At 41.7% G+C, this 12,479-nt stretch overlaps 1 protein-coding gene across 11 annotated transcripts in view; it reads right to left on the minus strand.

Moving 5' to 3' along the window:
- Window positions 1-12,479, minus strand: part of KPNA1 (karyopherin subunit alpha 1) — a 134,146-nt gene that overhangs the window by 66,582 nt on the left and 55,085 nt on the right. For all 11 annotated transcript variants that reach the window (XR_006276702.1, XR_006276698.1, XR_006276699.1 and 8 more), the window contains one exon: window positions 6,381-6,512. Coding sequence is in view for 8 of the 11 variants with exons in the window: in XM_043501029.1 (XP_043356964.1) it covers window positions 6,381-6,512 (132 nt within the window). In the remaining 3 variants the exon portion in view is untranslated. The remainder of the gene's footprint in view (window positions 1-6,380; window positions 6,513-12,479) is intronic.

The following is a 12,479-nucleotide window of genomic DNA, read 5'->3' on the forward strand; positions in this document are numbered from 1 at the left end:
TCTTTACTACTGTCCAGACTGCCCATGTATGGTTTCATGAACCATGGGAGCAAGGGGTAGTCTGGGTCCTCAAGGATAACTATTGGCATTTCAACATCCCCAACGGTAATTTACTGGTCTGGGAAGTAAGTCCCTTCTTGCAGCTGCTCAAACAGCCCAGAGTTCCTAAAAATGTGAGCGTCATGCACCTTTCCCGGGCCATCCCACGCTGATGTCGGTGAAACGTCCCTTGTGATCCACCAGTGCTTGCAGCACCATTGAGAAGTTCTCCTTGTGGTTTATGTACTGGATGGCAAGGTGGTCCGGTGCCAAGATAGGGATATGCGTTCTGTCTATCGCCCCACCACAATTAGAGAAACCCATTGCAGCGAAGTCATCCACTATGACCTGCACATTTCCCAGAGTCACTACCCTTGATAGCAGAATGTCAGTGATTACATTGGCTATCTGAATCACAGCACTCCCCACAGAAGATTTGCCCGCTCCAAATTGATTCTCAACTGACCGGTAGCAGTCAGGCATTGCAAGCTTCCACAGGGCTATCACCACTGGCTTCTCATCTGTCATGGCAGCTCTCATCTTGGTATTCCTGTGCTTCAGGGCAGGGAAAAGCAACTCACAGAGCTCCAGGAAAGTGGCCTTATGCATGCGAAAGTTTCACAGCCACTGGGAATCATCTCCTTCCTGCAAGACTATGCAGTCCCACCAGTCTGTGCTTGTTTGCCGGGCCCAGAATCGGCGGTCCGCTGTATCAACCAGCCCCCCTGCCACCATGATGTCCCAATTGCCACAGCCTGTGCTTTCAGGAACATCTGTGTCCATGTCCTCATCACAATCGTCCTCGTGCTGCCGTCTCTTAGCCAGGTTCTGCACATACTGCAGTACAACACACGAGGTATTTACAATGCTCGCAACAGCAGGGTGAGCTTAGTGGGCTCCATGCTTGCCGTGCTATGGCATCTGCGTGCATAACCCAGAAAAAAAGGCGCGAAATGATTGTCTGCCGTTGCTTTCACGGAGGGAGTGAGGGGAGACTGATGACATGTACCCAAAGCCACCCGTGACAATGTTTTTGCCCCATTAGGCACTGGGAGCATAACCCAGAATTCCAATGGGCAGCAGAGACTGCGGAAACTGTGGGATAGCTTCCCACAGTGTACCGCTCTGTGAGTCGATGCTAACCACAGTAGTGAGGACGCACTCTTCCGACTTAATGCGCTTAGTGGGACATACACAATCGACTGTATAAAATCAATTCTAAAAATTGACTTCTATAAAATCAACCTAATTTCATATAGTAGACATACCCTTAGTGGGGTCCCTCAGAGATCGGCTCTTCATTCTACACTATTTAACAGTCAATGATCTGGAAGAGCTGTAGCTAAAAAGGCAAATACATTGCTTGGATGTGTAAATAGGTGAATCTTGAGTAGAAAGATTATATTATTTCTATATTTGGGACTAGTGCAGCTGTTACTGGAATGTGGTGTCCAGTTTTTGGTTGGTAGTGTGTGGGGTGGGTTGGGAGGGGTTTTATTTTTGTTCTTTTTTTTTTAGTAAACTGAACCCCCCCCCACACCAAAAGTTCCACTGTGCTGAAACATGACTACTTCTGCACAGGTCATCAGCAGGGTTAGGACATTTAGACCCACAGCACAGATCTGTATCATTAGAGCTAACAGAATAAGTGGTCACACTAGTAGGCTGTTCTCACCAGCCACAAGAGACGGATATGTGAGGTGTCATAAAAATAAAGGGAAGGGTAAACACCTTTAAAATCCCTCCTGGCCAGAGGAAAAACCCTTTCAACTGTAAAGGGTTAAGAAGCTAGGATAACCTCGCGGGCACCTGACCACAATGACCAACGAGGAGACAAGATACTTTCAAAGCTGGAAGGAGGGAGAAACAACGGGTCTGTGTCTGTCTGTGTGATGCTTTTGCCAAGGACAGAACAGGAATGGAGTCTTAGAACTTAGTAAGTAATCTAGCTAGATATGCGTTAGATTATGATTTCTTTAAATGGCTGAGAAAATTAAGCTGTGCTGAATAGAATGGATATTCCTGTCTGTGTCTTTTTGTAACTTAAGGTTTTGCCTTGAGGGATTCTCTATGTTTGAAATCTAATTACCCTGTAAGGTATTTACCATCCTGATTTTACAGAGGAGATTCTTTTTACTGTTTCTTCTATTAAAATTCTTCTGGTAAGAAACTGAATGCTTTTTTCATTGTTCTTAAGCTCCAAGGGTTTGGGTCTGTGGTCACCTATGCAAACTGGTGAGGATTTTTATTAAACCTTCCCCAGGCAGGGGGGTACAAGGTTTTGGTGAGGAATTTTGGGGGGAAAGACGTTTCCAAACAATGCTTTCTCAAAAATAAACCTGGTGAAACGTTTGGTGGTGGCAGTGGAAGTCCAAGGGCAAAAGGTAAAATAGTTTTAACCTAAGCTGGTAAAAGTAAGATTAGGAGGTTTTCATGCAGGTCCCCACATCTGTACCCTAGAGTTCACAGTGGGGAAGGAACCTTGACAAGAGACTTTACCAATGGGTCTCACAGATACTTGCTAACAACATAATATAACATAAGCTCCATCCCTTGTCATTCAATTCCAGAATGGAAAGAGGTAAATAGTGGTGTCTCCCAGAGATCTGTACTGGGACCTGTGCTGTTCAACATACTCAAAAATGATCTGGAAAAAAATGGTAAATAGTGAGGTGGCAAAGTTTGCAAATGTTGTAAAATTTCTCAAGATAGTTAAATCCAAAGCAGACTGTGAAGAGTTACAAAGGGATTTCACAAAACTGGGTGACTGGACAACAAAATGGTAGATGAAATTCAATGTGGATAAATGCAAAATAATGCACATTGGAAAACATAATCCCAACTATACATATAAAGTTGTGGGATCTAAGTTAGCTGATACCACTCAAAAAAAGACATGTTGCAGCCATTGTGGATAATTCTCTGAAAACATCCGTTCAATGTGCAGTAGAATTCAAAAAAACCTTACAAAGTTAGAACCATTAGGAAAGGGACATATAATAAAACAGAAAATATTATAATGACACTATATAAATCCACGGTACACCCACATCTTGAATACTGCATGCGGTTCTGGTTACCTCATCTCAAAAAAAGATATATTAGAATTGGAAAAAGTACAGAGAAGAGGAACAAAAATAATTAAGGGTATGGAACAGCTTCCATATGAGGAGAGATTAAATAGATTGAGACTGTTCAATTTATAGAAGAGATGACTAAGGAGGATATGATAGCGGACTATACAATTATTGACCGTGTGAAGAAAGCGAATAGGGGAGTGTTATTTACCCCTTCACATAACGCACGAACCAGGGGTCATCCAATGAAATTAATAAGTAGCAGGTTTAAATCAAACAGAAGGAAATACACCGGACCCTCACTAGAACCCGGGATTTGGGATCCACATGTGGAACCACGTTAACGCGGGGACCGCGTTAAAATGAATTGCAATTAAAGTAATTAAATTCGGGATCCACGGCCGCGATCGCATTATATGTGAATTCGCGCTATATAGACGTGCGTTCTAGCGAGGGTCTGGTGTACTTTGGTCCTGCTTTGAGCAGGGGGTTGGACTAGATGACCTCCTGAGGTTTCTTCCAACCCTGATATTCTATGATTCTGTGATACTTTTTTACATAATACACAGTCAACGTGTGGAACTCATTGCCAGAGGATGTTGTGAAGGTCAAAACAATAACTGGATTCAAAACAGAATGAGCCAAGTATAGGGAGGATAGATCCATCAGTGCCTATTAGCCAAGATGGTCATGGATACAACCTTGTGCTCTGGGTATCCCTAAGCCTCTGATTGCCAGATGCTTGGGATGGATCACTATAATTGCCCTGTTCTGTTCATTCTCTTTGAAGCATCTGGCAATGACCACTGTTCAAAGGCAGGATACTGGACTAAATGGACCCTTGGTCTGATCCAGTAGGGCTGTTTTTATGTTCAGAGAAATGTAGAAACTCAAGAATCCTGGTTCAATTCCAAGTTCATAGAATATCAGGGTTGGAAGGGACCTCAGGAGGTCATCTAGTCCAACCACCTGCTCAAAGCAGGACCAATCCCCAATTTTTGCCCGAGATCCCTAAATGGCCCTTTCAAGGATTGAACTCACAACCCTGGGTTTAGCAGGCCAATGCTCAACCCACTGAGCTCTCTCTCACCCTGGATGGGTGTTTGCTCTAGTGCCTATAAATCATTTTGCCCCATATCTCTCTGCTCTAACACTACTTCCCCAACAGCTTCCGTTACATTTGCTGCTCTCTGTACTACCTACACTCCTCGAAGTCCTGCCCAGTCCCCCTCTGCTCATCTATCACCACCACTCATCTCTCTGCATATGAATTGGGCTGATTTCTCTTCCTCCATGGTGCCTGAGTGCCAGCTGGGGTGGCACTGAAAGCATTGGAGACAATCTCCCTAGTTCCTGTGTTCAATCTCACGAGTAACAATTGCAGGGAAGGTGCTGCTCAGCTTACAGGGGTTGTAGTATGCTAAACTGCTCCGTGGGGGTGGTGCATGCTAGTGAAGATGGAATTTTGGAAAATAATGCCATTAGCCTTTAACGAACCACGGTGTATGTGCAAACTGATTTTCAAAGGCTTACAACTTAGCCAAATTTGGGTGGATTTTCATAGGGAAAGCAGAAGGCAGGGGCCTGACATTAGGACAGACTCCCTGACAAATTTCCAGGGGCTGCTCAAAAAACTGGAGGCATGGGAGTTTTTCAGTGAAATGGTTATAAGGGTTTTTAACATAACATTTTCCCTAATCTTGTTCTCTGAATCAGCTACATTGTTTTACCTGAAACTTTCCAGAATAATTCACCTGGAGATAGCTTTCTACCATGAAATTTTTTTTAGCACAGCTTAAGTCTGACAAAGCTGTAAGCAACTGGAAAAAGGGTCTTCTAATGGAAAGTGTTAGGCAACCTTAATTATATGCAGTACTACCAACACCATCTATAAGAAGAACAGGTTAGTTATACGAAGTGATCTGTATCACTTGACAAAATGGGCTCATTTGAACATACATTTTAAATACAGCCAAATGCAGTGTCATACAACTAGGAACACAGAAAGTAGGTCACACATACAGAATGGAGAACTATATCCTGGAAAACTGTCACTCTGAAAAGAACAATGGGCCATGGTGGATAATCAGCTGAATGTGAGCTCCCAGAGAGATACTGTAGCTAAAAGGTTTAATTAATTTCTTGGATACAATAAACAAAGAAATATCAAGTATAAGAAGGGAAGTGGTATCACCTCTATATACATTGGTGAGAGAGACCATTACTGCAATTGTCTCCAGATCTTGAGGCCTCAAATCACAAAGAATTTTTAAAAATTAGAAAAGGTTCAGAAAAGGGACAAATTATTTGAGGGTGGGAAAACATACCCTATAGTGAAAGAGTTAGGAACGTTTGATCTATATAGCTTACTCAAGAGATGGTTAAGAGGTTACTTGATCACTGTCTATAAGTAGCTACATGGGAAGATAGAAGACTAATTGAGAAGACAAAGAAGTAACCTCCAATGTCTGGAAGCTGAAGTTTGATAAATTCAGACTAGGGATAAGGTGCACATTTTTAAAATACACTAATTAACCCATGGCACAACCTATCAAGATATGTGGTGGATTTGCCACGACGTGAAGTCTTCAAATCAAGATTGGATGTCTTTCTAAAATATATGCTCTAGCTCAAACACAAGTTATGGGCTTGTGCAGAAACTGAGTGAAATTTTTGGCCGACGTTATGCATGAAGTCAAGTTAGATTATCATAATTACCCTTTATAGACTTTAAATATATTAATTTAGTCTGCAGAATACTTAACTGTCATGTTCAGAATAAAGATTGAATACTGAATTATTCCATTTTAGTCTCATCCTACAAAGAGCATTACTATCTCCTTAAAGTTATATTCTGTTTCACAACGTTTCTCCTAAGACATATAATAGATACACAGCAAACATTGGTTAATGTTACTCATTCCTACAGGAGAAAAACAATGATAAAACTGTACATTTCTAAAGTACCAATTTAAATATAAACAAAGCAATATAATCTCCGTGGAAGGTAGGAAAGAGTTATACATTTTTATAGATGACATACATTCATTCATTGACAACAGGCATATGACTGTCAAACGTACCATTTTGAAAAAGTAAGAGGGAGCAGTTACAACTGCATATGCTAGCATCTATCACAGATACAGGCAATTATACAGAGCTGTCCTCCCAATTCATTCCTCCCTCCAGAAGCATCTGATTTTCCTTCTAGGTTAGCTCCTGCTCCCTTGCCTAGGAAGACACAAAAATATCCTAGTTTTTTACCTGCTCCTGTACATCTTCAAATTCTGAGCTGAGAAGCTCTATGAAGATAGGGACAGCTCCTGCTTGAATCACAATCCGAGTCTGAAGGGAATTTCCAGAGGCAATGTTTGTCAGCACCCAAGCAGCTTCAAACTAGAACATGAAATACAGGGGCAACATTCACTAGGAGCATTCAGCAGCATACACAAGTAGCAGGAAGTGTAAACACCTTCTATAAAAAATGAAGATTACAGAAAATTATGGTGCAGCTAAACAAATTAACTGGGCTAAATTTGCAAACATTTTAAAGAATAGGAAAGTAATTTAAAGACATTAATATGAGATACGACTTACAGAAACAATATCAAATTTTCCATGGCATCTCAGCCACCATTTATTCTTGTTATGAAGTTCCACAAAGCTTTTACTTTGTTCCATTCCCTTTCCTCTTTGCCAAAGAGACCTATACGCAAGAGTGGAATCCTTATATATGAGTTTTCACACTGATAATTCTCAGAGCCTCTCAAGTCTCCCCTAGTCTCCCTGTCCAATGCACTGGTCAGCTGTCTAACCGAACATGCACTCAGAACCAGAGATGGATAAATAGTCTGCTTGACACAAACTTATTGGAACATGAAAGAAAGGGGTGTCATTTTATAATCCATTAGGAATGAATATTAAGATTTTCCTAAGCTCTTTCTATGGTGTTTCCTTCTAATTACAACCTGATATTACTCTACATTAAGGAGCATAATATTTCTTTAGTTACCCCTGTGTTCTGTATCACTGTTAGGATTTATTAGTGCATGATGTATTTATTTAAACACAGACATACTTTTAGTTAAATTAAGATCTTGAATTAACAAAATCCACATAATGATTTAAAAATTACGAATATTTTAAATAAAAACAATGTCATTATTTAGGTTAAAATGTATGGTTTCCTAAAACATATTTTATCAGAAATGTTTATTTTTAAGTGTCAATGGAAACATCCCACCCATCGTAATTTGATTGGATTTCCAAAGGCATACGAAAAGCGAAATATTGCTACAATATGCTAGCATGTGAGAGTCAAAATAAGATTATCTAGAAACCAATTTACAGTACAACCAAAGAATTAAAGTTGAAATGCAAAAAAGGAGACAGTAAACTAGAAGTTATAAATTGTTCCAATTTTAACATTAGTAATGAATTTTTAAATATATAAATTATTCTTTATCCAACTATATCTCTTTAAAAGGTTAATTTGCTTGCCAAGACTACTGTTCATGGCTTCAGGACTACATATCTATCCTGCAATCATCACTAACCTGCACATAGGAATTAATGATTAAATCAAATATAGTAAAGGCATACACAGAACCTTAAGGTGATAAAATCAGGGCTCAGCAGGTAAGAGGAAGGTCTGTTTTCAAACTGACAATTTTAACTTTATGTTAATAATTTGCATTTGCAACTTTTTAAAATAAATGTGCATTGTTTTGTGACAAGACAAACAGGATAGGCTGCAACAAGGCTTCTGGTATTTGTGATGTCAGACTGCAACAGATATCTTCGGTGAACTAGGAAGTAATAAGGAGAGTTTACAGAACAGGGGAGGAGAATTTCTTTAAAAAGAGACAGTTAAGATTAAAATTTACTTACATTCCTGTAATTTTTCTTCTCTGAAGTGGGCACCTGGTGCTCCATGATCTATTACAACTGGATTATTTTTCCTCATCTTCCAAGCACAGACTCTCCTCTTTTTTAAAAAACAAAAACAAACACACCCCACCCTCTAGCTTTACAATGTACAGCCATCGGGTGGAGCTGTTCACAGCACTGATAGCCTCTCCAACTCCACCACCAAATGCACAAACTGAGAAGTTATATGGGCTGACTAACAAACATTATGAATGATTAAGCCATCTCCTAGAAAAAAGTACTTTTACTTATTCACTTATTGTAGAACAAAATTGAAAAGACTTACAACAAAGCCAGAACCCAGTATGAGGGAATCCCAAGATTTTCCATATTTCTATAGAAAAGAATTTGATACTTTAGGCAGCTACATCTATTACTAGTGGCCCAGCCTAAGATTTGCCTCCAGAAGAAACAGGAATGCTCCCCCTCATACCACCCCCCCTACCCCTTGCAAAAAAACAACAAACAAAAACAAAAAACAAAAAAAACCTTTAAAAATGTAGGGGATGATACCAATGATGAACATCAGAGTTGGGCATGAGCATGAAGTAATGCTGTGTGTGCTTTAAAACTTTGCTGAATTGGTTTTACATCTTGCAACAAAATGGTGCACTCTCCTCCCCTGATGCTGACATTTTAGTGCAGAATCGTAGTCCTCTGACTTGTCCACTGAAGCACTCAGGTTGATGGTGTAAGAACTAGACAGTCAGCAATAGCACTTGATGAAAGCTACTGTCAGATTCAATAAGGTCGCAGGGTAAGCTGATCTGGCATGAAATGAAAGTGGCAGGAGATGCACCTCAACCTGAAGAGTTCAACTGTTTTGGTGGTCTACTGGCACATGCAGGCTGACATTGTGGGCTAGGTTGATTGGTAAGAAAAGCAATCAGTAGGTGTGGTAAGCAGGCAGTCTAGGTTAGACTACACTGTCCTATGAGAGGCCAAACAGAAACAAGATCTATTTCAGAGTAGTAGCCGTGTTAGTCTGTATCCGCAAAAAGAAAAGGAGGAGTACTTGTGACACCTTAGAGACTAACAAATTTATCTGAGCATAAAGTTGTTAGTCTTTAAGGTGCCACAAGTACTCCTTTTATTTTTTTAGAAGATCTATTGGCACTGACAGGTTAGCAGTGTGTGCTAGGTCACTTTGCTGCATATTATGAAAAATAAAAAACAGCAAAAGCAACCGTAAAATGGAGGACTAGGCCACACAGATACATCCCCATTAGGGTGCCAGGGGAATAGAGGGTTAACTGTCACCAGCAAGTTGGCAGTATAGGACAGACTGCTCTGCTGACTCAATCAGTCAAAACCAGTGAAAGTAGTGACTGAAAAATGGAGAAATAGCAGGCTAGGCCATGCTGCACAAACCCACTTCTGAAGGAGATGTCAGGGGCACAAATATCTGTGCACATAACCCTCAGCCTGCCCTAATGTAATGGTAACTGGTACTAAATATGGGGAATGGAGCCATTCAAGTGTGGAGTTTTTTTTGTTTCTTTTAAACTATGGTTTCCATTTCAGAGCAAAGAGGAGAGAGTTCAAGATACCAACAAGGACTAGCTAAGGATCTTTGGGTATGTCTACACAACAAAAAAGACCCATGGTTGGCCCATACCAGACAACTTGGCCTTGGGCTACAAGGCTGTTTCTCTGCTGTGTAGACTTCTAGGCTTTGGCTGGAACCCGAGCTCTGGAACCCTGTGGGATGGGAGGGTCCAAGAACTCGGGCTCCAGCCCGAGCCTGGAATTCCACACAGCATAGAAACAGCCCCATAGCCCAAGTCGGCTGGCACAGGCCAGCTATGGGTTTTTCTTTGCTGTGTAGACGTACCCTTTCTGGAGCACCTGGGGCAACACACCCAATTACTATGGCAGGCTGAAATCGATAGGGCATCCTGCGCAATGGGTTACAACTCCTGGATACCATAATTCATCCCAGATGGCATTTTGAAAAAACAAACAAACAAGCTCCTGCTACTTAATTTCCACTCCAAGCAACTAAAGGCTTGCGTGCTCAGTTGCTGCTGTTTAAGTCAGCCCTTGTTGCCAGGTTTCACCTTGGCGGGGGACACTGAGTAGCAAGGAGCTACTGGCTTGGAGATTCTGCAAAGCTGTCCCAAGTAACTGAAAGCTTGCCTGCCACATTACTGCAGAGTGGGAAAGGCGGTGCATTATTGTACAGCTGGGCTGCAAGCAGAAGTCCCTTTGATCTTAGCTGGATCTGCTACACTGTGAAGGAGGACAAAACAAGTAATGTCTGGCAGACCCTGTTCTCAAAGACCCTCTGACAATGGGGGACATCAAGATGACAAAATAATAATAGTAACAACAACAACAACGGAAAAAGCTCTTGCCTGGAGACAGAGAGGCATAGTGAAACCTCCTGTTTCTTCAAGTGAGGCAATCATTTATCTGAATAGCTTTTCTTGCTACTAACTACATTGTGAAGCTAGAGGGAAGTTTTCTTGTATGTTTGGTTGTTTTTGGGGAGGGGGGGGAGGGAGGAAGAAAAGAGCTCCCTGCTCAGAAGATGAGGAGGAATAACCCAGGTGTAATAAATCATGGAGCTCCTGATGCCTCACAGGGAAAAAAACGTATCTCTGCCCTCTACAGCCTGATTCATGGGATGTTTGACACATTTATAGGCTTAACTTAGTTTGCATTTTGCCCTTCAATTCTCAATATAGATTTAATCACAGGTGATGTAATTGACACAGTAAGGGAGCCAAAATTTTGCCTAATTAGGACTGCACTGACGGCGTGTCAGGACCTGGAGAACTGCCATCTACGCATAATGGAGCACTATTTCACCTATTCTCATCTTGCATACAGAAAAGTGGTCCATGGAGACTACAAATTCTAATATGAAGTTATTCACCTTGTGCAGTAATGATGGTTCATCAAGATGTGTGGATGCTCCACTGTAGAAGTATCTGCATCCCTGCACTGCTGATCAGAGAATTTTAGTAGCAGTGTCTGTTCAGCCCGTGCATGCACTGCCTTCCCCTTGTGGTCTGCCACGAGGCTAATCAACATTGTGCAGGCAAACGCTCCTCAGTTCCGTCTCTACTGCAGATTGTACTGTACGGATGAGAACTCTGAAGTAGAAGGGAGGAAGGTGAGTCATAGAGCACCCATAGGGACACACATCTCAAAGAACCACTGTTACTGCACAGAGTGAGTAACTTTTCTTCAAGTAGTGTCTCTATGAATGCTCCACTGTAGGTGACTCCCAAGCAATATCCCCCACTGGAGGCTGGGGCTTTGGAGTCGAGTCTGTGATGGATGATAGTACCGTGGCACCAAATCTGGCATCTGCAGCAGATTCCCCCAGGATGTCATAGTGTTCTGCAAAATGTATGTGCAGCTCTGCAGATTTCTGATATAGGGATACCCTTGGAGAAGGCAACGGATGAGGAAACCCATCTCGTAGAATGTGCACAGATTGTAGATGGGAGTGCTAAATTGTGAATCTGACAGAGTTTGATACAGTCCAAGACCCATTTAGAGAGTCTTTGAGCTGAAATCGCTATGCTTCTAGACCTGTCCACAATGGAAAGGAAGAAACTTGGAGATTTTCTAAAAACTCTTGTCCTGTCCAACTAAAAGGCCAAGGCTCGCCTTACGTTGAACATATGGAAGATGGCTTCCCTATTATCCTGGAGAGGTTTGGGATAAAAGGTTGGAAAATGAATGAGTTAGTTCACTTGAAATGAGGAAGTGACTTTGGGGGTGAACTTCAGATGTGGTCTAAGTGCGACTTTGTCAGGAAACAAACTGTGAAGGGGGAATGCGCCATCAGGGCCGCTGTCTCCCTATCCTTCTTGCCGAGGTAATGGCGATCAGGAATGCCGTCTTCCTGATCAGGTGATCACCTGAAAAGGTGAGTTAAAGAACAAGTGGCCATGGGTTCAAAGAGCGGTCTATTCAGTCCTTTTAATACTAGATTGGGATCCCATTGTCGGGTAGGAAGCCTAGATTGTGGAAAGAAGTTTGGTATGGCCTTGAAAAACCTCTTTGTAGTCGGTGAGAAAAAATTGAGTACTCTTCTACCTACTGATGGAAGGTCACTATGGCTGCTAAGTGTACTTTCAGCCAGCTAAGACTATCTTGATTTCTTGAAATTCAGCAAGTAGACTAGGACTACAGGTAGAGTGACCATATCCAGGATGACACTTTTGGAGTGGCACCAGGTCCAGAATCCAGTCCACTTCTGTAGGTAAATACAAGGGGTAGTCACTTTCCTGTTGTATAATATCACTTACTGTACCTCTTCAGAGCATGATGTTTCTATGTGCTGGAACCATGAAAGAGCCAGGCTTTGAACCATAATATCTGTAGGCTGGGATGGAGAGTACATCTCTCATTTTAGGAGAGGTGGTAAGAAGTGGTTGGAAGAGTTATCGGTGGACACAGCACCAGTTATGCCAG

The sequence above is a fragment of the Dermochelys coriacea genome, chromosome 1 (assembly GCF_009764565.3).
Source record: "Dermochelys coriacea isolate rDerCor1 chromosome 1, rDerCor1.pri.v4, whole genome shotgun sequence".
Taxonomy (NCBI): Eukaryota; Metazoa; Chordata; order Testudines; family Dermochelyidae; genus Dermochelys; species Dermochelys coriacea.